The following is a 27496-nucleotide window of genomic DNA, read 5'->3' on the forward strand; positions in this document are numbered from 1 at the left end:
ACTTTTTAATTAGTCATACTGAATCCCAATTACCTGAAATAACTATACAGCCGGGACAGAAAACAAGGTATATACACGCAATTTCGAATTGCCAAAAGTATTCGCTTTGTTACATTCCAATAACTCTTTTTAGTACTTCTCAATACTTCTCAATTGATTAATTACTCACAAATTTTTCTATAAAAAACCAACTAAATTACTACTACTATTTTATTTTTTGCAATTCGATCGATATCTAAACCGTTTTTGAATAACGTTACTCATTTTACTAGAATTTTCTAGTAACTAGAAAATCAAATTTTTCTCAGTGGCGAGGTTTCTACTGATATTTGGCATGGAGTAGCGCTATAAATAGTTTCATTTTATATTAAAGTCATTTTATAACGTGTTAAACTAGTCGTTCTTCCATAAACTGCATAAAACCAAATTAAATATCGAAATTGATTGAGGAACATTTATTAATCAGAGATATTAATGTTTCAGTCATAGAATGTGAATAGACTTTATTCATAGAAAAAATATATGTATGAAAAATATTCCATAACATTGTATAAAACTATAATATCGAAATTCTGTAAATTTTATAGACGTTACTCTGTTGCAACTAATCCTTTCCGAATGCTTGAGCCATGGGCGGTTTGTCTATTCTGTAAACTGCCTCACCAACATTAAAGTAGCCCAAATACTCAACAGTGTCTGGAGTTGTGTCGTAGTGGTAATGCCCTCCTTCACCATGATGAGAGAAGCTATGGAAATGTTGAACTCGCAGATCCAAATCCTGTAATAATAATTATCAGGAAATCTCTGATTCATGATTCCAGCGGAACTAAAATACCATTTACATTTAGCACTCAAAAATTATCTTTCCATGTAAATAATACATCAGTATTTGTTTTAATCGTCATATTCGAGTCGATTTAACGAAAAAAGTTAATACGATTAACTTACTGTTTCAGCTGTAACGAGAGTACCAACAGCTACCAGGGGTGCAGACATTTCATAAAAGCGTAGCCATTTGTTCAAGTCATCATCGCTTGTCAGTGGCACCTTGGAAAAATCTGGCATAATGTGCTGATTGGCTTTACCCTCTTTGAGAAGGAAGGTTCCACCCAAACCTAAGACGATGAATTACTAAGTTAATGAAAGTATCAAAGACATATATAGATAGATGGTAGGAAATAACACATTGTTTTTTCATCATAAACTTACCAACAAGTTGGTTGGTATAACGAGCAGCTAAAGCCTTACGAATGCTGGCAATGAAATCATTACTACCAGTCCGTTTCTTGGCATGGACCTTTATCACCTTGCCAGGTTTGCCCTCACTTACAAACAGATTGGCAAGTAGAGCAAAACGTGTTTCACTAGAAGATAAGGTCTGGTCGATACATTTTCCATTATCTTTGTCAACCATACAAATGTGAGTAGCATTCTTTGTTGAACTCTCTGCTGGAGATATTGACACGTTCATTATCAACTGTAAGAATGGTAAGTCTTAGTTAAAAAATTTAGTTATGGATTGATAATTATCAACAAGGTGTTTCGGTATACATATGCAAACACTTGCTGAATTACCTCGCAATTTGTGTTCACAAGTGGCCATGGACCAGCTCCAGCACCAACGACGAAAGCTTTGCCATTGTGATTCACATTCTGACATATGGATTTTACATCATATACCTTGTCTCTGTTGACAAGAGGTAACAGGTATGGAGGGCCACCGATTTCAAGAAGTTTCGTACCACCACCAAGACCTTTCCGTACAAAAAATGTTTTAATATCTCATATAACAGGGAGCGCAAATTGAACTGTAGTATAATAATTTTACAAAAAAATTGTAGAAAATAGTTGGTAGCATTTGTTGCTTTGGGAAATGATGACAATATATTTCAAGTTTAGTATCTATTACCTGCTTCAGCGAGAGTAAATGGCTGCTGAGTGAGGTCGGGACAATCGACTACATCAACTGTCACTTCTGCAAAGTTTGCAGGTAACGCTTCCCTCAGGACTATAAAAGATGAATAAATATTATTACTCATTACGGTGGTCCTTATTTGGAGGTCGGAAAAGTTTTCATTGGGACGTCCCCAGATCTGTTCCAAATCATTGAAAAAACTCTACGTCAACTGGAACACATGCCGCTAAGGTCTGATAGTTTTAAATGTAAAATACATCAAGTTTTTATAACCAGTAACTTGGTAGAGTTATTGCTTATAATAACAGAAACAAACTGTGAAAATTTCAATATTTCATCATCATTTTATAATATATTTCTCTTTATATGGAAGCTTAATAGTATTACTTTTATTAGGCTTACATATAAGGGAAAAATAATGATAAAATTTTGAAATTTTCAGGGTTTGTTCCTATCATTATAAGTAAAAACTCTGCCAACTTTCAAATCAGTAACTCAATTTATACCAAAGTCATACACAACAAAATAACTGGTTATAAAAACTAAATGTATTTTATATTTAACACTTACAAAGACTAGCAGGACGTGTTCCAGTTGACGTAGAGGCTTGAAACTTTACACAGATTTTTTTTAATTATTTGGAACAGATCTGGTGGGTGTCGCAATCAAAATTTTTCGCATCCCTAAATAACGACCACCCTATTATACATGTTTCATGTAACCACTTCGCTGATCATTATTGAATTATTTTTTCAATCCATTACTGTCTCTTATTTCCTCTAAGGGTGGAATATGCAGTGATCTCCGCACTATCGGCAGCTTGCTCGAATCCAGGGTCGTCATTATCTGTAATAACAAAAAATTTCAACGAAATTCGACGTAATATCCATTATATAATATTCATACAATATAAATATTTAATAGTATTCAACTTAATCTGCTTGGCAGTTCATCTACTATCAGTTGTACATAATAATAACGATAACAGACAACCTATTGCCCCTTGAAAAATCTAAATATATCTTTCCTTGAAAGCCATTCGAGTTTGGGTTAAAAAAAAATTATAACTATAGCATGCAAAGAAATTTTTTAAGATACTACTTAATTTAACACATAAGACACATATGCGATGCTTTCATTTTACTTTCTTTTTTAAATATTTTGTTCTCATGAGAATATGAAAACTCAATACAAAATTTCTTATTTGAGAAAAAAAAAATGGTTTATTGTGTCTGCCTTTAGCTAAATTTGACCAACAGTAATCATACAAGAGTTTACATGTTATACAACTATAACATACTCAAGTTCAAATTTGAAATATTTTTTAAATCCAAATTTCCGTCAATAATTATCGTGAAAATCCACTTTACACTTCCAGACTTTTTATATTTTACATATTGGCTCGACATTGCAAAACCGTGAATGAAATTCACCAACCCATAATCGACACTTGGATTCATCGTTATATTACTTTTCCTGCCAATGCTTGGCAGATTATTTTTCTTATTTGGTATTGATTAGGTAAACCAAATTCCCTTCAATTCCTATCAACTGTTATTGTTTTATCTCCGATTTCATGTTTCCTCTATTATTCATGATTATTATACAATACCATGACCACTGCACTTGGAACGATACAAGCCATTGCAACTGGCAAAGACAAATACTGAACTATAGTTGTCGGACCCCTTTACTCTTGAATATCGCTTTCCTATTCTGTTTTTAAATCTCAATCAATTCTATCCATTTCTTTATAAATTTCAATTACAGTATTCCTAAAATATATATCTAGAGATAGTATTATTGACCAGAATTGATGGTTGAGAAAAAAATCGTCAAATGTTAATCAACCATGACTTTTATTAATGATGTTGACGTTTCAGCCGGGCCCAGCCGACTATCGTCAAGATTTTTTGATGACCTGTGCCTGCAAAGATGTAACTTCCGTCCAAAATGGTGTTACATTAACATCTTAGCAGCCACAGTTTGAAATGTCAACGTAATTAATAAAAGTCATAGTTGACCAACATTCAACGAATTTTTCGTCAATAAAACTTATATCCTTTAAGAAATTTGAAGAAATATCTAATTTTTGGAATTTTTGGAATTTTCAGCCTTGCAGCTTCATAAATTCTGGAAATTTCATTCACAAAACTAACGACATCAATTTTAAAAGATTTGAATTAAAATAAACAGGATTTTTATTTCTGAAATTATCGAGGTATATTTTCCTTGTCTGTTGCCAAGTGATAATTTGAAATTACTTAAATATTTATATTACGACATGCCACATACTCATTCCATTGTAAGTAATTGTTGAGTAAGCAGAGAAAAACTAACCGAAATGTAAGTCTGTGCTGACTACACGAGGAACGATGCACACGCGTAAAGTTGAAATCTCTTGTCGCAAACTCTGAGCAGCAGAGACTGATCATGTTTATCTTCGAATATGAATTATATGGAAAGCCACAATTCGTTATCTTATCAAGTTATACACTTATGCTCAACAACCTTATTTTTGTTTCAATAAACAGAAACATTTCAAGACCTTGGAGCAAAAATGGCCCATCTATGTTTAATCGCATCACCCAATAAAACCTTTTCATTCTAAGGAGGTAATTTATGTACAGAGTTATGCAACAGTATGAAGTTAACGAATCGCAGCAGATACTTATTGACTTGATTAAATTCATATCAGATTTAGATAAACAGAAATATAAGGAAACAAAACATAGTTCATTTCAAGTTTATAAAATCATATTGATTCCATAATAAAAGCTGCAGTAGCATTTTTATAAAATTTGCAAATTATAAAATTTAGCCGTATTATCTTACTGTTATTTTATTAATTTTTTTTTCTCCACTTTTTAATTACAGAGAAAACATTCAGAAAGAAGACCTAGGCGGAAATTTTTCTGTAAAAATTTGTTAATCAACTCTGGGATTTGCTCTGACATTTACTTGAAAAGTGAATTGCCTGCTTCTATATTTGCAGACTTTTCGTTTAATTTTCTTCAGGCAAAAATTTTAACCAGGGAGAAAGTAGTTTCAGATTGTATGTAGCATATCGATCACATTGTTAATAAATATTGGTAATACATAAGTACAAAAAAAATGCAAGATTAATCATTAATTTGTGAGTAAACCGTTCAAAGCATCTGTTGAAATTTTCAGAGTCAAGATAGATTTGACGTCATTTCTACATTGCGTAAACGCAAATAACAGTATTTTCTAACTTGATTTTATTATCGTAACACAACTGGCAAATCATCTGTTACGATTTGTAATCGCGGTTGCAGATCATTGCCGTTGGTTTAAAAACCGCATTAAATGTATTATTATATGTGAGGTGGATTTTATTAAAATGAAAAACATCGTGAATATAAATTTATAGAAATACATCAAGTTTATTCTTATTTATTAAACTAATTAGCGTATTAACTAAAGTAGATAGCTTACAAAGTAAACTCGAGTCAACAGGTTGTTTTACACGAATCTGGTCACATATCAGCACAGGTGAATAGTGTGTGCGGAATTCAGTTTCTGACCTTTCGCTCGAGATATCAATAGTTTCTCTTGTTACGAGTATCAAATAAAAAAAGATAAAAGTTACCTAGATTCTCCATGATGAAATCTAAACGGAAATATGATAAGAATAAAATTTAAGGTTATCAATAAAATGCACACGTGTTTTAAAGTAGCTTTTCTTCGTAAGTGTGCTATATTTTGGATTATGGCATATTTTTTCGAGCATAGAAACTCCGTCAAAATCTGAGTAGGTGACTCATTTCAGTTACAATTTTCGTATTATCAAATAATATATTTCCGAAAATCTAGTCTAGGCAAGAATTTTAATGAGCTTTTGGACGTTAATTCGTTCTTAATTGACGAGCTCCAGCTAAATTTGGTGACAAGTAAATCAGTTCTTTGGATAAATCAGTATGATTTGCACGAATATTCGTGCTTTAAAATTGATATGATTAACATTAATAGAACCGTGGTAGAAACGCACCTTTCAGTCTCGACTGAATTTCAGCATGTCCTTTGGTTTTTCATGTCATTCATGGACTTCCGTCGTCGTTGTTGCTTTGGGTTCGTTCCGAAACTAACTGACCGCGCAAAAAACTCCCTAGGACAGAGACAGACTTATCCACAAATTCGGCAGCGCAAAAGAGATGAATGACTGTTGACAGTACTGGGAGCTAATTTCCGAACGCATGGTTTGTTGCGGTGAAAATTTCAAACGTGTTTTATAACCTAAACGATGACTGATAAAAACGCCGATGGATATGGTCGATTTACAAAATGAGCAGTATTAATACAATAACGTCGGTCCACATAAAAAAATTAGGTAACCTGAAGCTATGGCAACTCCATTGGGTATCCAGATAATATTTTGGAATTCGTACATAAATATCTTCTTTCAATTTGGGATGTTTATTTTCAGGCCATTCAATCGACGAAATCCGCCTGAGAGCACTCGACAGTATCATTTCAAAATTTGATCTTGGTTTCGGTTGCGATTGTGAAGCGGTCAAGAAGGAGCTTATTCTCAAACTATTCAATTGGTTCACGTTTCCAAACGTCCCACAGCCAGAAAAAGTTTTGGATTTACTACTACGATTAATTCAGGTAAAAGAGAAATCAAAGACTGTTATAGTTATCACGTTATTAATTACCGCCACTTACCATCGAACTGATCAAAGTGTACCTGTGGCTAAGCGAGGAATGTCAGTATGATTAACATGCCTCAGAATTTGAAGCACATGTTTTTCCAAGCCTTGTTTAACATGTTGATCGTGTTGTTCACCTGTTCGCAGGAAAATGGAGAAAATTATACAAACGCCTTTGGCAGACTCAGATTTCAAAATGAAATACGTGAATTACGAGCCCATCTCGATCCGGCACTTCACAATAAATTGTATCAAATTGAGGCTGTTGCTACAGATAAAAATAATTCTCAACGGTCTGCCAATATGGAGGTTCGAACTATCAAGGTAGGAATTTTTACATTTTGAATAGAGTTTGAAATATAAGTATCAACAAAATAGATGTGGCCCAATGTATAAATTGTGAGGATATTTGAACAGTTTCAATTCCAGTTATACACAAAATTCTATGATTTCAGAGACCAGGTCGGTTTGTTACATCTTCCACAGAAACTGCAGATCTCCAGCTTAGAGACATTGAAGGGAGTAATAGTGTTTTGCAATCTTCTACAACAAAAACTGCATCATTAATAAGGTGTGCAGTTTGAAGTTAAAAATATAAAATTTATTTTTTTCATATGTGAAACAAATTCAAGGCAATGCTATATTCGATTTCATTCAAATTTCGATTTTTCACCCATGAAACTGAGTGAATAACTCGCAAATGACAATACTGTATAAATTTCCGTTCATACTTGGAAAGGGCATTGATCCAACACAGCCTGATCCTATATTAAATTATTTACATGATTTGTTACAAAATTGTGAATTTGCAATTTGACGTTTTTCCAGTTTCCTCTCCATAGACAATTCGTTATGAGAAAGAAAATCGGTTTTACTTCTTTCTGCAGACTTAATTAGAAAAATTATTCACAGTAATTTGAATTTCTCAAGAAAAGGTATAGGATCACCTTGAATGTTATGAGTAATGATGAAATGAAACTGCTTTCAAATTTGTAGTTTTTGAGTGGTATTATAAGTGATTTTCATTCAGTACATCACTATTTGATCCGACTCTTCAATGTGGAGATGGAAAACACATTGACAAAAAGACGGATGGTGGTATAAGATGGCTAGTTATGCCCTGGCAGCCTCTGGTTACTTCGGACAGAGGTGTGCTAGCTGCTATTGAAGAAGCACTGCACAATGTAACTGATACAACTCTAATACTACATACGTGTCAATTCATCACAAACGTTATGTTGCAAGATTTTCCAGCAGAGGTTTTTTTGCAACGGCCAGCTATTGTCACGGTAATATTTTCTTGTTTTCTATATTACATGGATCATTGTGTATAAACCACACATATATCCCAATGAAGAGGCATGGCTATTTATTGATGCTTCATTCATTTTCCCATATGGTTTATAGTGTTTGGAGTAATGGTTAATATGTTTTACAGGTTTTACATAATCTTATTACAGCGAACGAGGACTACGAGGAAGGTAATTTTTCAGAGATGGCTACGGCGTTGCTGAAAACTTTGTACAAGTTGACACGTTCTTTAAGATTTCGTGTTTACTATTATTGTGATCCTTGTGTCGCCAATAAAAAACAAAAGGTGAATTATGAATCGTATTTTTCCATCGTTTGATTTCATCTCCATCTTTTATTAACTTTTTTTTATATTGCTTATCAACTCTTACAAAGAGAGTTGTAATACCTTTATATTTTTGTATATTGTTTTTTGATCACAGCTGCTGGCAGAAAATGTGGAAAGTGCGACCTACCCTTCATCCGAGGAAAGAGACAGTCCAGATCCTGGACTTCCAGAAGTGAATTATCAAGCATATCAATCCGCGGTGAGTGATGCAAGTCTAGAATATGACAATTTTTGTTCTGACCTTACTGTACTTTAATTTTTGAAAACTATTTTACGTAAAAACAATTTTAACAATACCTTTGGTGTTGTTCTGCGTTGTTATGTTTTAAACATATTTTTTCCATTTAGGGTACAAGCGAACGAAGTCAAAGTATTGTAGATAACATAGAAGACACTGTTTTACAATCACAGCAAATGACGATACCAACTTATTGCATACAGACACTAAAGAATATTTTGTTACTTTTGGGTCTTCCAATCGATCCTGCATTTCCATTGACAAATGTTATGCATGTAACAGATTTGGCTTCTGAGCTTATTCGGCTATTAAATATAAGCCTTTTGCCCAACATTTGGCTCTGTGGCGACAGCGAATCTTTGAAAGTGAACGAAAGCTTAAAGACCTTGTTAAATCTGCTCGGCGAGATAATTGAATATCTAGCATCATATTCCAGTTTGGATCACTGCAGAGTAACGTATTTGCAGCTTGTATGCATTACGACAAAACTGCTTAGTAATCTTGTTCCACTAGAATTAGCAGACTTGATACTTGCCAAACCATTGAAGCTTGCAATTGTCACTGCTGTTATGGATGCACCAACGTACTTAATGTATCCAGATATACACACAATTTTACAAGAATATGCAAGAGTAAGTTTTCTTTATTTTACCAAATCAGACAATAGATTTGCTATGAAAATACCCGGACGGATGAATTTCGGATAAATATTTGGTTGATTGTTCTTTTTATGTTTTATCACAATCACAGCAATTTCATGGTAAAGAAGAGCGTGAGAGTATGAAATTGTTTGACGAAACATGTCTAATAACGAAATCGATGGAGGCTGCTATTTCGTTGATGAAAAATAGTAATGAACTACCCATGCCAGTTGCGCTAAAAAAGATTTATGCCTCAAAATTATGCTTTTCGTATCATAAAAACTTCAATATAATTAAACAGGCAGTTTCAATTTTACAAAATCTCGAGGAGTGAGTATTGGTAGTGTATGATTTTAGTTAAATTTGACCTCTTACTTCTTTGGTAACATTGATCACGTTTTCAAGGTGCCGCATAGATCCTAACGATAAGACATTAGCTACAAAACTGGTACTGAATTTATTGGCGAATAACGATGTGGATGTACAACTGGCAATGTATGTAGAATGTCATAAACTAGTGGTAGCGATTTTAGGAGTCACTTTCACTAAAGGAAAACATTCGTGGAGTAAAATATCGTTTCTTCTGGAACCAAGTGTCTTGGTGGAAATTATTTGTCATGGACTGGGCAATGAAAATCTGGAGGTATAAATAAACATTGATTGCATATTTATTTAATTTATCAGATATCCGAAATTCATCAGACATACCTGTTTCGTTTTCCAGCTAAGAAACTTGGCTGAAGAAATTATAGTGTATTTACTCAAAGCAAAAATTCAATTTGGAGAAGAAGGGTGGCGTACTTTCTTAGAAGTCCTTTCGCCAGCTCATGCCCTTTTGCAATGTTTTGCTAGTACTAAGTCAACTTTAGGATCATGTGTGTTGAAAATGTTAGACCCTGATTTGTGGTCTAGTATCCAAATTCCATATATTGAGGTAACTTATATACAGATCTGAAACTCTACCACATATTTGTGATTTTTATTATCGCTTATACTTTTTCTCGCTTGTCTCCTTTTGAAGGTTTTGAAGGGCAACACTAGGCTCTTGTTCGCTATTAATTCTGATGTTAGAGAAGAGGCTGTTTGTCGGCTCATCTGGCTGTTGGGAAAGGAAACTGATTCTGTTAGGAAGTTACCCCGGTTATCTTCCCTTCACGGTCTGCCGCTGAGTTCTGTCTGCATAATCGATAGAAATTTTTCAATCAGACAAAGCCAAGGCAATTATCAGGTTATTTACTTATGATTTTAATACTTTGCAATCCAAAACCTAGTTACAGCTCAGAATAAATGAAACGAATTTGAGTTAAAACTTGCAACTGTATGACAAAATACATATTATTGTGACTGAAATAATTCCCGTTTAGAAAAGCAGTCTATTGTCTGTTATTGAGATGCTTAATGCGCCTGGAGTTGACCCAAAAATGCGGAAATCAGCATTGGTACAAATTAGTGTGATGCTTACTGATTCATCGCTACATAGTATTTTTATCAACGAAAACGGCTTGGAGTTGATATTAAAAATCTTTGATAGTGCCTTGGTATGTACGTGATTAACAACACATTTTAATTTTATTGTCAGTTAAGTACTCATTATTTAATTTGAATTTATTTCCAGATTGAACAGGAGTACACAAATTATCCAGATTCTGTAATCCCTATATTGACGATACTGAAGCTGATTTGCTCAATGGATAGCTCTACAAGACACGAATTGGCAGGCCGACCTGCAATATATTTGAATATTCTTCGAAGTAATTATTACATACTCATTACGAAGATGGTTGCTTGAGAGATTTTTTTTTTTTTTTTTTTAATTGCCGAAATCCCAAGTTTCTTCGCCGTAATTTTTAGGGTTGCATTTCAATATCTTCGTTTAGAATAGCTGTTTTTTAAAATCCCATTCTCTCTAATGGTAAACAAAGCTCGCAAATGTAAGAACGATTCCAAACTGATGCTCAAGCGGCTTATTTTCTTTCAATCATATCCTGTAACTGAACTACAGTAATTTGAAATATATTATATGTTTTTTGTAGGTTTATTTTTGTTTCCAAATAACGATTGCGTGAAAAACAATGGATCACATCTTCTCTGCCTGCTGTTGTACAGCGATTACATTCTTAGAGTTGGGGACAAAGAAACAGATAGACCAAATCCTACAAATGTATCTCTTCCATATATTGTGGTAGCAAGAATGAGGTTGCCATTCACAAGTAAATGCCATTGGAAAACCAGTATCCACAGGTGTCCAGATTTGTCAGGTACGTGACTCTTCAGCATTAAAAAAATTGGCCATCATGTATGTTGGTAGAGGAAGTCTGAAGAGGCGAAAGTTTCCCTTTTTTTTTTCTTAACAAACCCTGAATCAGTTCTTCACAGCAGCAATGAAAAGGCATTGACGTTTGTGAGGCAGTATTGGGCTTGGGAATGGAATGACAAATTCGATACATTGTGGAAATCTATCCATACAATAAACGACACTCAGATATCAGAAAGACTAATGATCCACGAATCTGAATTCACTTGTCTCCAACTGAGTTCGGTACGTTACTGTTGTCAACAACAACTGTATAACATACAGAATTCAACTACCCATGGCGGAGTAATATGTGCACTTGATTTCCTTACTGTGTAAGTGGTATGAAATTAATTGCAAAGGTATTAAATTTATATTTTTAAGCTTATTCTTCATGTTACTCACATAACACCTACAATGCAGGTATCTGAAGTTGTATGATATGTCAAAGTGTACCGAATTATCTGACGTTACTTCTCTGCCTTGGGAACAATCGTTTGAACGGTTTTTATTATCATATCCCACGAACTCAGAAGATTCCAAACTATTCGTTCATGTTCTATCGTTTCTCTACTCGTTTGTGAACATTACAAAAAGTGGTAGGTTTGAAGGGTCAAAGTTATTTAAAAATTTTAACTCCCCTTATTTAAGATTTAAAGTTTATATTAATTGTAATTACTTATTCAATTCTTACCCTGTATTGGACACTAGGCAGCAATGCTTGGCTCTGTAAGATTATGAAAAACATGACAAAATCTCTGTCCGATTTACTTCGAAATCTTGATACAAACAACCAGGATGCACATCAGGCCATACTTAAGCTGGCTCGAGCATGTTCAGCAACTGAGTCGACAGATGAAACTCATGAAAAATCGAAAGATGAATCGTGGATTAATTTCATTGAGCTTGTTGTTTCCAATCTTTGTTTTGGTGATCAGCAGCACTTCTATAATCTAGGTATGTAATAGATCCAAACATACCACTCTGGTAGAATCCTGTGATTACTTTTCTCATTGCGTAATGGGTGATTACTGCAATTTTTAGCATATCTCGACTGGCTCCTCTCCTGCCTTTCTTACTTGACGGGAAAATGTCAGTGGAACAAACATAAGAACTTGTTAATTTCACTTGGCAATGCATTGATCGAACTGATCATATCATTTCACGGAGCAGGAACTTATAGTTACATGGGGCTTTCAATAACGAGGAACTCAATTCTGTGCTTGAATCATTTACTGTATCAGATGCAACAAAGTGTTGATAAAAACGTGAGTAAAGAGAAATATATTCCTGAAACAAATATCTTCTCAATGTTTTTACATTTAAATGAAAGTTGACTCTATGCTTCTGAATTTTCTTTTCTTTTCATTGTACACTACGGTTGCACTTTAAAAAATTTGAACTCCAATAGACACGTTTAATCGTAAGAGTACCGTAATTCTCAGACATGGGCAACATTTTGGTACAACGAGGGAAGTTGTCTCAGTTGGTTGCCAATGCTTTGGCAGAATCGAGATCCTCTAGTTAGAGCATCGGCACTCCAGTTACTTGCAGGATTGACTGCTGCGCAACATACAGCTGTACAACTTTTAAACGCCGTTGCATTAGCTCCGAATGAATTGTGCCATGCACTGCTTGATCACATTACGAACAGAATGGAATCTTGTATAGTGAGAGAACAAGCGGCTGTAGCTTTGAGCAATGTTCTACGGAATTGCAAATCATCGGCATATCAATATGTAAGCATCCTCTTTCAAAGTCATCCTAAATGTTAAGCTCATTGCAATATAGGAAAGTTGTAATTGCAAAATAACTTTAATTTTTGTTTTAAATTGACGAATTTTAGGCAGATTCACTAAAGTCTGAAGCTATTTTAATATTTGCTGAACAGAGCAATATTTATTACGAGATCAGTCTAATATGCTCCAACATTTATTTGCTATCAACACTGGATCCAGATCCATCTAGTACTGTTAGTGAAGAAGTTATGTTATGGCAATCCGAACATAGTGGCACGTTTGATAATACGTTGTTATCACGGAAACATGTCACCCAGGTTTATAATTGTCATGAGGAATATAACTTGCGTACGTTGGTACTATATTCTCCAAATTTTTGTTTCAAATTTTCATTCTACAAACCATTTTCTTTCTCAAATTATTCACACATACATTTACAGTGTCAGGCAAGGACTCCGAAATTACAGAGGAAGACAACACTCTCCAATTTGTATCCACTCCGTCTCTAATCACAGCGATTTGTACATTACTCACTGATTTAATACATGCTGATGAGCATAATATCATTCGGCAACTCTATGAACATTCGATAGATAAATATTTTTTTGGGTACGTAAATTTTTGGATACGCTATGTTCTTCGAATTTTTTTCATTCATCAAATTCATCATGCTGATAATTCATTTTATTTGGATTCATAGATGTTTCAAAGGTATTCCACAGAATATTGAATCTAGGAAAGGTCTAGTGCATTACTGTGATGTCATTGAAATGTATATTGGCTTATGTACGGTAATCACAAAGTGTGTGACACACAACAGCAAGCTTACGACTACAGTAAACTTTTCTCCCGACTCACTTTATCTTGTCATAAGTCTTTTAAATCATACTTTACATTGTAAGTACACACCATTTCAAAATAATTCTTACATTTCATAAATCTTTGTTGAAATTAGCTGCAATAAATAAACTGATTATGCATTTTGCTTGTACAGATACACAGACGCCAAGATTAGTTTACTTACGTAATCAGCTTTGGACAGAAATTTATAAGTTATTAGCTGTTCTCGCTATTTCGGAGAATCAATGCTCGGAGGCTGTGCAATCTGCAATCGAATTATGTGGGCCAGAACTAGTGGTGTCTTCGATGTGCATTGCCATTAAAAATTCTACTTCTGAGCTTCAAATGAGTGCAATTGGTTCACTCGCATCTCTCCTGTCATATGAAGTTCAGAGTGATGTGCCATTGAGAAAGGATGCTTCGTTGAAAGTTATACTAGATACAAGTCACACTACAGTTTCCGATAGGCGTAAAGAAGTAAGCTTGAGGGATATTGTGTCAGATGTAAATAAACTGTCGATAAAAAACGTGAACATGCACCTGAAGAAATTAGATGATGGTGATCTAAATGGGGAAAATATTTGCAACAAAACTGAAAGGATAACTGCAGATGGAAAATTAGCTCTGATTGGTTCGGAAATTTGTAAGACATTGTTGCAACTCTATGTTGCACACAGTTACACTAGATTGAAAAAAAATCGTAAACCAACGGACGACAAGGATCTCATAATTGGAGCTCTTACAAACTTACTATGCGTATCCATAGAAGCTAAGAAAACTGCACTAGAGGAGGGATTACCCGAAACTACAATGATGCAGCTAAAAGAGTTATACGTTAAACTCAATTTACAACCGTTGGAACTTCAGAAGAATGGCTTTGACAGAGAAAATAAAGTAAGTTCTGGGTAATTAAATTCAGACCGATATATGTTTGGTTAGTTGTAAAATTAATTTGGTCAAATCGATGTTTGTAATTTAAGTGGTGCGCAGCTTACGAATACTATAATGGTGCTGCAATTTTTTACATATTTATATAGTGATTACTACACACAAACTGTGGGATGGACACATATTTAAAATAATTCTTCAAATATAGAAAGAGAGTGATCAAAAAAAAAGGATCGACATATTTTTTACAGATGAATCCTTTACTTCACGAGGTAGGGTGTATTTTTACGCTACTCATGAATTTTATGTACAACGGTCTCCAAATGAAAAAAACCATGGCGAAAGCTGGATTAGCGGACATCTTGCATAAATTGTGGGCTTGGGTTTCGATGAATAAATCCGTAACAATTTCTGCACTGAAATTACTCGCAACGTTTACAACTCATTGCCAAGAAGGTAGTTTATATTGAGAGCATGTTTATAGATCCTTAATTTTTTTGCACAGGTTTGAAACTATTTCATTTCGTAATTCTTTCATATTTTAAATATCATTTTCCCTCAATTTCGACTGCACCAGTTAGAAGGTATCAATTTTCTCTTAAAAAAATGTATTTTCCATTTCTATTGTTCTCAGCTACACAGTCTCTGACATTAACATCAACACTACCTGGAGTTGGACTCAGAAAAACGCCAAACACTGTTGCTTTGATTCATGTTATGATACACTTGGCTGCGAAAGAAATTGAGAAAGCTGGTCATCACTTTGACAATCACAAACTCCATTTTGCTTTTCATATTTTACGGAATGCTACTCATATCCATGAGTGCAGAGTCTCAATTTCGAAGGTGAGCTGAGCAATGCTCTGTGTATTGTGAATAAATATTATTGTGTAACTTAGCGCTGTTGTCTCGAAATATGGCTCAGCTTTTTATTTGTAACTTATATTAAACATTGAGATTTCTGAAATAGAAACGTAATCAAACATGTACGTAATATTTGTAGAATGAGTATTACAGTTATATTATAACTTTTGAAGATATAGCTAGCGCCTACACATTGTATCCATTTTCAGAGTAATCTGCTGCAGTTTTTCTCTAAAATTCACCCAATGACAACAAAAAGAGTGAAACCATGGCCTCTGGTGGAAATATACTGCTTAGAGTTTTTGATCGACTTTACATATCACGAAGAAGGGCAGATATCTGTATCAAAAGTATATAAATTTATAGTTTCGTAATTTATTTGATTATAGTCGCTTACTCCTAAGATTACTGACCAAAATAGTACTATCAATTGTTTTATTTTTTTTTTTTATATCCTCTTCATTTCATCTTAACAAGTGTAATAATTCACAATCTATCAATGATTTATGATTATTAATTTACAGGCTACGGATGGTTTGGATGTTCTGATCCAATTAGCTAAGTGCTCATCATCGTCAATTAGAATTTTGGCTATATCAATACTACGGAATTTGGGATTCAACATGGCAAATAGGCCAAGGCTTCTGAGTTCAGGTAGTTATTCAATTTAAATTATTCTCAAATAGTTCTTCAACAGGTATAAGTTGATTTGTGTCTTGGTTGATCTAAATTTTCACTAGCCTCTGTATGGATTTCATATTTGGTTTTTTTAAATAGTGTTTCCAGTTTGAATCATGTGTTTTTTTATTATTGTAAATTGATCGCTCTTAAAAATCTGAACTTTGTGGCAATCGTGGTTGCATTATATTTGATATTGATGCATTCTACGTATGCAACTCCCTATGATACATTGTGTAAGTTGTCAGTGGATTTAGACAGTCAAAATCTCGCACTTGCACCACCATTTTTGTTACATTCCTACATATTTTGAATAGTTAACATCGATTAATCAAATTCAGCTGTTTGCATTACCATACTAATTTGCCTCCAGTTCTTACTACCTCTGCCCCTATCTACTAAATTTGTAATTACTATTCAATTATTTGGCGCAGAATGATACCATGGCTCAAGCCTACTCATTTCGAAAATTTAAATGTTAATCACTCGATGCTAATTTTTATTGGCGAAACCAGAATTACAATATCATAAATATGACTTCCTTTAAAATGGGTTTGACTTCGTGGGCACATATGATTTGTTTACGCTATAATCAAGTTCTGGTTATTTGTATTATTTTTCTTTATTGCAGTTGATTTCATCAACTTGCTGCATAATATATTTAGCAAAGGATCATTAGCTGAAATTGGAGTAGCAGGTGCTATGCTTTGGTCTCTTGTCAGCAACAATCAAAAGGGTAAACTAATTGCTAGAAATGCTGGTTTTCTTCAAAGTATCCAAGAAGTACTGGGTCGATTGACACTCTCTGTTCCACATGCCGAACAAGAGCAAGAATTAGTAAAGATGTTGCAATACCTGATACGCATTTTGTCAACTTCTGAAAATCCAAACCATGGAAATTAATTTCTACAAAGGTAAGAATTTTATATTGATTCAATATTCAATTAATTTGTAAATATGATTCAAATCCAGTTAATCTCTTGCAGAATAATCGAATTAGTTAACCTTATAATTAATTATAACACTGTAATTTTAACTTATTTGATAGACTGACTATTTAAATAAGATTTTTTAAGCATATTTACACAAAGCTTATAAATTTTATACACAGATATCCTGGCTTTAATTCACAATTTGTAATATTAAACAGAAAGTGTGTCGTTGATTCGTTAAAATTTTGTAAGTTCGTCAACCGTTTCTACCGCCATTTGTGATTTAAAAAGTTTCACGGAGAATTTAATGCTGTTTTATTTGAGATTTTTTTATTGCAAAAGTAATACACTTACGGGTACAAGGTTAATCCAGAGCGTTGTATCTTTAAACAACTTGCCTGCCAACTCGTTGATTCAAATATTGCTCGTTAAATTAATGAGGAGGAAAAGCTGGTCTTTGCTCTTTTTTTTTTACACATTCTGTATATAGGCAAAGATACCATATTTATATGTACGTTTGTATAAACAGCTTGTATAAAACAAATTTCAGAGCGAAACCACTCAACCATGTCTCTGATAAAACTCTTTGTATTGTTTATTAGGTATTAATGAGTTGTACTTTACATACATATTTACATGAATTAAAAATCGCGTTGGGAAGATATTTTCAAAAATTCAAGGAAAGTAACAATTATTTCACCATTCAAAATCACGTTTAAAATCTTTTGATCAAGTGCCATCTGATTTCTGATTGTTACCAATCTGAGAACATATTGCTGGTGAATCTCACTAATAAGATTCCAATTTTCTAAATAGCGAATTGATTTTTTTTTCACGTAAAAACACGTCATTTCGACAATGGTTTCAAACTGAGGAAAAATTAATGATGTGCACGTATCTTATAAGTTTCACCGAAATTATGTGTGAAGATTACTATTTGCTTATGATAATTAACTGATGAATCAGTCTGACGAATTTTAGGCGGATGATTGGTGTAGAATTCAGCACCTACACACACCCATAGAAATAAAATAAAAACTGTGCTAATAGTCAACTAGGTTGAAAAATGTCGGTTACACAGCTGTGTTTTTTTTCTGAGTTCTGACATAATGTAATCAGTTGTTTTTCACCAAATCGCGTAAGAACTTGAATTTTACGTGAAATCGTGAAAAATTCGGGGGATCTTAGAATTGATTAAACAGATTCGTTCCATAAGCCTTTTGCACACTTTTTATCATTCGATTCTTTCTTTAATCTGACAGTTACAGTTCTTCACTGCACCTACTTGTATGTTAAATGTACAATTTAATCGCCTATAAACTACTTTTCGAAGCCGTCTTAAGTTTAAGCAAAAACCCTGTCGTCGCTGTTCAGACTCAACGACTCGTAAGTGTTCGTTTCGTTTCCGTTAAACAATAAGCCAATCATTTGTTCGGTACAAAACGAAATTTACCATGTTTGCGTAATCTGTACGTAAAAATAACTCTGTACGTTCAGACATTCATAATTTTATTAACGATTTCAATGACGTATCTTTTTTTTGCAAGTTTAAAAATGTTTTCTTTTTCACTTTCTTTACCTTTCACCGTGGTCATATACATAATTCCTGATGTACACGTTGCGTTATAACAATTACGCAACAGCCTAATTATCAACGAAAGTCCAAAACGCTTCTTCATTTTGTGCCGATCTTTCTTACCCTGCTGATTTCAATCTCTATATTTGAAGTTTCGTGATGCAAATGCTTAACACAAACGTACAGAACGTTCTTACGCTACTCCAGCAATGATATAACGCGGTTCAAGAAACAACCAATCTCCTCGGACAATCCGATACGAGATATTACAATAACCATCTTATTTTCAGCCGGTGTTGAACTAACCCAAGTTTTCGTTGTATATATGGGAAGATGCAAACTCTAGTGATTTCAAATTTAGCGAGGAATTCGGGAATCCGAAGCGGAGATTCGTTATTAGATCATTATTTGTATATTTGAATTTATGGAGAACGATAAGGTATCGTGAAATTAAACACGTAAACAAACTCGCCCGGTAATTGTCAAAATCCTGAATGAGAGGACTACTATTTCATTCTTCATAATTTTCGGACCTTGTTCAACTCGATTTATTATGCAACCGGGGGTTTTGTGCTTCTTTCACAACCGCGTTAGCAGCAGCTACCCACGTCAAAGACTCGCCCGTCCTAATCAGTTGAATAAATTTAAGCAGGATACAGTAGTGATAAGCGATTATATTATCACAGCAGCAACGACGTGAATATCTCAGCTAAATTATTGATTTTGGCTGTTCAGATTATTACGAAATAAAAGAATAAAATCCGTGACGTGAGAATATTCGAAAAGACCTTTTTCTATCATTTTCTGTTTCTCCTGTTGCTTACTTTTATTTCGACGGATAATTTTTTGTTTTAAACAAGAAATCTCTATCTTTCCACATATCATTTCATACGCTTATAAACGTAGGACAAAACAAACAAACATCCGCATAAGAAGGTGTGTAAAAAAAAAAAATACAAATCGTTTTCATAAGTGTTTACGTCAGTCTCTTTTCGGAGCGAACAAAACTAACGATTGAACGATTTGAAATCATGTTTTATTCGATGGTATACTCTGTAATATTATTCGGAATTATAATCTGTAAAAAGCATATGATAAATTATCGTACATGTATCGTGTGTGTAAAATAATCGTTTACTGTTGGACTCCATAATCGATGCGAAAAGAACTTTCACCGACTTGATCATCGGCGTTACAAAGTTTCCTAATTATACAACGTAAAAGACTGTCGAAGCTGCTCGCACGTCACGATTCCCGTGTTTTCAATTAAATTCATATTAAGTTTTTTATTTTTCATTCTTCTATTTTCGATCCTTGTAATGCCATATCACCTCCGCATTCGAGCATAAAATAAATTGTCACTGTTCTCTTTTTTCCGTAGCTAGTTTTCATTCTTGCATAGCTTTAAGTTAATCAATCGAATATGAAGAAAATAACTCACTTGTCATGTCAGTGAACATTTTTTTCTATCCAATCACGAGGAAAAATGGGATTTGAAAAACCGTCGAGCCGAGCGATACGATTTCATACGGCCAACTACGCGTGCCGGAAAATAAATACCGAACTAATTGGGGCCGGGAACCATTCGGATAACCGAACAATATGCAAAAAAAACGTTGATTTGTTCAATGCAGATACATACGAATGTATTTCAAACAAATGAACTATCTTCTTATTCGATAGATAGTACTTTTGGTTAACATTTATAATACTTACGTAATAGAATATATAGTGTATAAAATATATGTATTGCGAAACAAGTGTCTATACTAATATTAATATTTTATAAGTCGCAGGTCTATGTACATATTTGGTTTAATTCTTTGGAAAAAAATCCACAATTTTCTTCTGTTTTACAACGAAAGTTCAGCCTGTAATTCGAAAAATCAGGAACTAAATAATCTTTCGGATGATTGACGATTCGGATAAATCAAATCACCATTCGGATAATTGACGTTTCGGATAACTGATGTTCGGATAATCGACGCTCTACTGTATTACATGCGTGCACTAATAATAATAAGTACATCACGATTTATCGCGAGTTGGATTGTTTCGATATTGCGCGTTATTTAGTGATGCCTAGTTGCATCTAATCAAACAAAAGGATCCGGCCGAGTAATTTTTATAGCTTCCACAGTACCACTGTACATCGTATTAATTTCCTCAATTCATTCGCCGAAATCGAATCTGTAATACGCAGCTCTAGTCCACGCAGTGTCCGATATAGTTTCTTTATTATGATAGAAAAGCATACGGATACGTTTTGCGTTCAGTCCGTGCCATGTTTTCGAAGACAGCCTATGTATTTACTGTTGCGAGAAAACTCCGCACCGGAAACAACAAACTACGTAGCTCCTAGATTCTAGCGATTATCGACAGTGATCATAGTACGTAAATGCATATTTTTCTCACGCCAATCTGTGAAATTAATGGGACAGCCTCGTCGTGTTTTTGTAGATGATATTTTTGATCGTGATAATTAATTGTCAACGATGAAAGACCGATCGTTTGGCATACAAAAAGTCGAGTCGACCTCGTTGGTTTCGCTTCGCTTTATTTCTCATTTCTCTACCTCCAAGACGGTAATGACTGAGGTGAAATTATCCGCTTAACATTGAGTCTTGTAACACGGAGGTTAATGAGTGCCGTCAAATAATTGTCTATGTGTATTACGAAAGCGTGGGTGGCCCTCTCTATAAATACATATAGGCATGAATTTAATGAAAGGTGGTCTCTCTGACGGTATTGTGTCCGAGTCACGTGGCATCGGATGGATTTGCGTCAATGGTGACCTCCGACGTTGTGTCGACGCATACCGAGCGGATGAGGAGAGGCGGCCAGCGAACGGTGGCCGACAACCGAGGCTGGGAGGCGTGTCCGCAACAGACAGCCTGGTTTCCAAGTCGTTTAAACTGTCCAATTTACGCCGGTCGCACAGCATATGCGATACATACACTACTTCGAATATTACACACTTTCTTGTAATCTCGGCATATGCGTATCTACGTCAATTCTATGGCCCCTGATAAAGTTCACTTAACTTTATAGAGGCGTCACGATTATAATATCCAAGTAACTCTACGGACCCTGATGATAAAACTGATGACTCCTGTATATTTAAAGCATAGAAGATAATTGTTTTATCATCGGGGTTCGTAGAGTTACTTGCTTTGTAATTGTCACGTCAAAGTTCGGTCTTTTATGATCAACCTCTTTGAAGTTGAGTCAATTTTATCAGAGGACATCGAATTGGTAATTAGACCGTAATCTGAACATCTACGTACGATGCGGCTTCCCCTCTCCAATATCCTATTTTATGCTCCCACCAAAGAGCCAATTACATTCTTCTGACGCGGCTTTCGCATATGTGTTCGTACGACGTATTGTCCACGATGGGAGATTATCTTACTTAGGACGTTTCAACCTCGGCTATGGATCTTACACAGGCTCGTATCTTCGACCGAAACAATTGCCTGCATGCTCTCTTCGTCCCGTAAAAGGTGAATTGTTTTGAACGCCAAGCACGATTATTGGAGTTACTGCTGTATATGTTTCGAAAAACAGCGACCGAAACTTTCCGTCGCATCTATTTTCTACGATCTGCATTGTCGATGCTTAACCGCGGACTATCGCATTCAAACAACTATTCAAAATTCGAACGCTTATTTATGTACATCATGTACATGTATATAGTATATACTCTATTGCCAGAAATCGTTTGCCTTTCTTAGAGCATTCTGAAATGTTTCCCATTATCCGTGAAGAAACAAAGAGTAAAAATAATTAAACGTGCCATAAACTCGGTTCAATCACGTATTCAATTAAAAATAACGAAATGAGTTCTATTCTTACTTAAAAATAAAAACCAGGGAACTTTTTTACTATCCTGCAAGACAGTTGAACCTGTAAAATACCTTATACATCCTGGACAACCGAGCCGTTACCGTCATGAACAAGTCAATTTTGGTCAACATCCTGGTTATACTTTATATTATACGAATGACTTTTACAAACCTCTGCATTCTCTGTTTCGAATCCGATCCGAACGAGTATTGCTGCAGTTATTATTTCTATGTGTATTTTTTAAAGTCTTAAATTCCCTAACGAAAGAGGCACGCATATAGCATCTACTATTGTTACACCAAATATCGCGTTCATAGGTAACATCTATCAATCAATATGCCGTGTAGATTTTACGGCCGTACGATGATTGATGAGTAACCGCGTCGGGAGGGCGCCGGTCACGATTATCTAACAACCACCGTCGTGTCCGAGATATATGTTTTTTTTCCAGCACCACCCAGTGCAAAAACAATCGCACAAACACGCAAAGTGCGAAACAAGGTAACGCACACCTCCCGCGGTGAAATTTATGCTGTTTGAATTGTGTCGTCATTCGGTAAGTTATGCGCACTTCAGAGACACGGGGCAACGGACACGGTGCATGACACCCGTTTATGATCTGGGTTTTTGAGTGCAAAGACGTTCTAAATCCACGTCTAGTCAAGCTCAATGATTTAAAAAAATATATTCCATTAATACTAAATACTTATGCTTGCTTGTCTTTCGTTCTATCTATTAATCAATCGCGCTTCAACCTATATACGTTATATGTACAAAATGACCACGCAGCTTTTATCTACTGTGGGGATACTAGACCTACACGATTTCGCATCTTTACTACGCGCGTATAAGTACACGATTCATATTGTATACAACAATACCACTGTTTTATAGTTGATACTCTACTGTTGCTTTGCTCCTAGGTTATGCAGGGGGATTCAGATTGACGTCATTTGCCACAATGTCAATGTACGACAATCAGAGCGTATATCATGCCGGTTTAGTAAACACCAGTTTTACACAACATATAAAGCCAACCGAAGATGCTATTTCTTCATCGCGCAGGACATTTTCGCTCATTCACACGGTATGACACTAGAATAATTTTCGAAGAAATTTATCCTGTGAAAAAAATCCGCAGCTTGCTATGTATTATACACATATATACGTCGTGCTTTTTGCTGTGAAATATTAAACTAAGTATCGCAAGTATCGTTAACACCATTAAAAGTACATTTAGTTATTTATCGTTGCCAATTTATTTATTTTTTTTTTTTTGCACATATTCACGTAGGAATGTGTGATGTGTATAATTTACGGTAAAATAGAGAGTAGAGGAAGCTCGAAATTTATCAGGGTACTTTTTATAAGACGAATATAACCATAAAATAAATATCGTTGGATGGTCTGTATACAAAGTCGAGTACTTAATGTTCTTTGATCAAAAGAAGTCGGCGATAAATTATATAAGGAAGAATGAAAAGAAAGAGAAAGAAAATAAAAATTGTATTTCGCCGCTCTGTACAACCTTGTCGAAAACAAGAATTTTTATTTCGCGTTGGCCATAAGAAATGAATATTAGAAAAAAAAAGATGGAAAAATGCAAATCTTGGGCATGGGCCGAAAATTTATATGGCGCCTTACAAACAGAGTGATTATGTGCGCGTGTGTACGTATAACATTTGACGTCATCGTAGCACCGTTTATATGTTTTTACATGTATCTTATTCCATACGCGATTTGTTTAGCCTTATAGTTGAGAAGATATTTATCTATGATGTAAAGTAACTTGACAACTTATATATTACGGTATTATACATAAGAGCGAACGCTACAATAATTTTGTATGTATAACACATGAAACACACATCAGTACCTGTATGTAAGGGAAAAATAACGGTACTATTAACCATTACTAATCGGTATATAAATGGCAATCATTTCCTCATTCATGTGCCTTCTACGGCTCGGTTTGAGTCTTCTCCAAATCTTTTTACCGCACTAATAATTCAATTACATATTAATATAACATTTACAACAATGGCGAAAACCAGTACAATTTTTTTGACAATAAATCGTAACATTATCGTACGTAAAGAGACTCCAACAACGATTGTGTGAAAATATTATTTTGCAATAAAAAATCGGTGCAAACGAAAACTAATAAATGTATCAGAACATTATACGCAACTGATTTTTTACAAATCACCAATTGTACGTTAGTTATAATACCTACACCTGTATAATATACTCATGATCCTGACATGAAGTTTTATCCTAAGTGAATCCATGGAGTTGTTGTATGTGTCTGAAAACACAGGTATAAACCGTACAAGGTATACCTGCTCGGATCCAACTTTCAAGAAGATCTTGTTTTCATTCTAAAGCTTGACACCGACTCCCCTTCGCCTCGCCCTCCAGCACGTTTAACGTTCTTGACGTCAAGAAGAGAGGCCATGACGCATTGTTGTAGGTTACGCCAGACGATCGGATAAAATTAGAATTTTCGTCCCTGGCCGACACAAAATCGATCCGTAATGTGCAAGCTCAACAATGTATAAAGTAAGTATGCTCAAGCCTATTACAATATATTATGTTACAAGTGCGGAAAGTTGGCGATTTCCGAAAAGTGTGAAGTTTGCAGCATGAGTCAAGGCGAGCGCTTTAATTATACGAGTCAGATATCGCCCATTCGCACGTGTGACACAAGCTATTTATTCCAATAATTGTAAACGAAAGTTTGATTTGAGAATCGACGAAGGTACCACTGACAGTGCGTAAAATTTGAGTTAGGTAACTTACGCTCAATGACACAGTGCGTGAAATAGAGTTATTCGAGGGTGCGGATGCGCCAAAGAAAGCTCAAGTGTGTAAAACCGAGCATTTCAGTGGCGCGCGTGCGCCAACGTCATTCCACCGTACAGTTCAGAAATGAGACACTTTATGCACGGTCCACAGGTTTCAAAAATCGAACTCTTCAAGCAGGTGATAAAGAAATATATTCATTCGTTATTGTGCACAGTTTCGCACCCACATTTGTAAATTCTGCCCGCTGTACAGAATGAACTGTCTGCCTTTTGTACGTGTAGGTAGATATCTTTTCAAAATTAGTTTAATATTTTCATTTTTCTTGAATTGTGTTCAACCCTCAGATACTTTGACGAAATTCGCAAGTCTGAACACAATAAAAGTGTCGAATGCCTGACACTGCATATTGTAAGGTGTTATATACGCATGGGATCACGTGACCGATCACATTAGTCAAATACGGCAAATCGTATTTTAAAATTCTTCCTTGTTCCGAGCAACAAAATCTCGCAATTGTAAGTTTGGCAAATGATAGATTTTACGATTTTGCTTTTCGGTTGACCAAGAAAATTTCGGAAGATTGATGCTAAAGTACAAAAAATATCTGATTCAGTTGCAGTAGCGTACCATCATTTCAAATCAAGTGAAAACGACCTGTAAATACCCTAATGTTTCCGGCAATTTTCCGAAAAATTTTCAGACCTCTTGGAAGCCAAATTTTCTAAACTTCGAAGATATTTTATTACTTAGGAATTAAGAAAAGAATTTTAAAATATGATTTGCCGTATTTGCGTAAAATATTGGTTCGATTTGAGATTTTTAGTGAAACGGTAGTTTGGATATTACGAAGTCCGCTCTGGTCAGCTAGGATCGATAGCTGAATATGAATTAGTAATCAAATGATTTGCAAAACATAACCTTGTAGCTCGTCTCGCTGCAAAATGAATACATTAAAGCTCTCTTCGATATTTGTTTTGATCTAAATGACCTAACACGACTTAAAGTTATGACATCGTCATGGGGAGACAATGTTGAATTTTTGACAGTTTTTCCTTAGACCATCTGGAGTATTCGAAGAAGTTTGAAGATGCGATATGTTTATGATATATTCGCCTGAAAAATGCCTGTCTTAGAATACAGTTGATTAAATATACGGTTGATTATGAGTTAAACAAACAGACCGCTACGTTGTACGGAGGCAGTTGGTCGACATTTGCCATTGGTATAATATCACGTCATAAAAATAACAAAACCAGCATGTAAATTATACCGTGATGTGTGAATGTTGTAACAACGTTAGACATTAGTTGACAAGCGTCATCGATGACTTTGAATTTTGCATCAGACATTGACTAGATTAATGATATCTTCGTTTTTCGAGACGCATCTTACAAGCAAACCTACAAAGTTGACCTGCACAACTCGTAATCGAGATCCATGCGCAAAATTGGATGTTGAAAATTTTATAGATTAACGATCGTTTCATTCTACGGCAATTTACACCATTTCATAGATGATAAAAACAGTGATTTGCTCATTCGCGCAGAGATTCAAATTTGATTCGTAACGATGGTCGCGTCTCATTATGGACGTAGAAGTAGCTGCACTAATTCATTTCCGTGTAAATACGATAATGACCACAATTTTTTGGATTTGAAAATGAGCAGAAGACCCTGTTGTGATGATAAAACAGATCACGCTGTCATATCTGATTGAAGACGGAAGTGATAATGAAGTCAAAAATGGATTAAGCCTCAAACTCCGACATGCTCTGTATTTCTATTTTGACTGATTGTAAATCTAACCTCTTGAAATCATTTTTTGCGCACATTAATTATTCTCAAACACACCGTTAAAAAAGTATTTCAGCTAAGTGACGAGCACAGCTAACACGTAGACCAGACATTTTTATGAATCATTTTACGT

The 27496-nt window shown here is 34.8% G+C and overlaps 2 protein-coding genes across 7 annotated transcripts; one reads left to right on the forward strand and one right to left on the reverse strand.

Annotated features, from left to right (window-relative positions):
- Positions 1-477: 477 nt before the first annotated feature.
- LOC124218924 (ester hydrolase C11orf54 homolog) lies at positions 478-6046 on the reverse strand. Of its 4 annotated transcripts, none has more exons than XM_046625861.2 (7): positions 5928-6046; positions 2680-2761; positions 1910-2008; positions 1576-1754; positions 1210-1477; positions 949-1115; positions 478-778 (listed from the first exon to the last, which is right to left on the reverse strand). In XM_046625861.2, exons 2-7 carry the CDS (start codon positions 2756-2758, stop codon positions 605-607), a joined length of 966 nt encoding a protein of 321 aa, XP_046481817.1. In that variant the 5' UTR covers positions 2759-2761; positions 5928-6046; the 3' UTR covers positions 478-604. The 4 variants fall into 4 exon arrangements, with proteins under 4 accessions (XP_046481817.1, XP_046481816.1, XP_046481815.1 ...); XM_046625860.2 differs by lacking the exon at positions 5928-6046 and adding an exon at positions 5375-5748; XM_046625859.2 differs by lacking the exon at positions 5928-6046 and adding an exon at positions 4256-4395.
- On the forward strand, positions 5751-25021 carry ana3 (anastral spindle 3). 3 transcript variants are annotated; one of them, XM_046625852.2, is made up of 30 exons: positions 5751-6266; positions 6363-6547; positions 6736-6912; positions 7044-7159; positions 7619-7877; positions 8027-8185; positions 8322-8426; positions 8576-9097; positions 9216-9436; positions 9512-9749; positions 9831-10040; positions 10128-10334; positions 10471-10644; positions 10722-10857; positions 11140-11364; positions 11473-11734; positions 11823-11998; positions 12111-12356; positions 12444-12667; positions 12845-13138; positions 13246-13486; positions 13579-13747; positions 13839-14035; positions 14133-14872; positions 15118-15322; positions 15501-15712; positions 15940-16080; positions 16255-16384; positions 17040-17322; positions 23686-25021. In XM_046625852.2, the coding sequence occupies exons 1-29, from the start codon at positions 6221-6223 to the stop codon at positions 17309-17311; spliced, it is 6489 nt and encodes a 2162-aa protein (XP_046481808.1). In that variant the 5' UTR covers positions 5751-6220; the 3' UTR covers positions 17312-17322; positions 23686-25021. The 3 variants fall into 3 exon arrangements, with proteins under 3 accessions (XP_046481808.1, XP_046481809.1, XP_046481807.1); XM_046625853.2 differs by lacking the exon at positions 23686-25021 and adding an exon at positions 17395-18803; XM_046625851.2 differs by lacking the exon at positions 23686-25021 and having other exon boundaries at positions 17040-18803.
- The last annotated feature ends 2475 nt before the right edge of the window (positions 25022-27496 follow it).

This window comes from Neodiprion pinetum, chromosome 5 (assembly GCF_021155775.2).
Source record: "Neodiprion pinetum isolate iyNeoPine1 chromosome 5, iyNeoPine1.2, whole genome shotgun sequence".
NCBI lineage: Eukaryota > Metazoa > Arthropoda > Insecta > Hymenoptera > Diprionidae > Neodiprion > Neodiprion pinetum.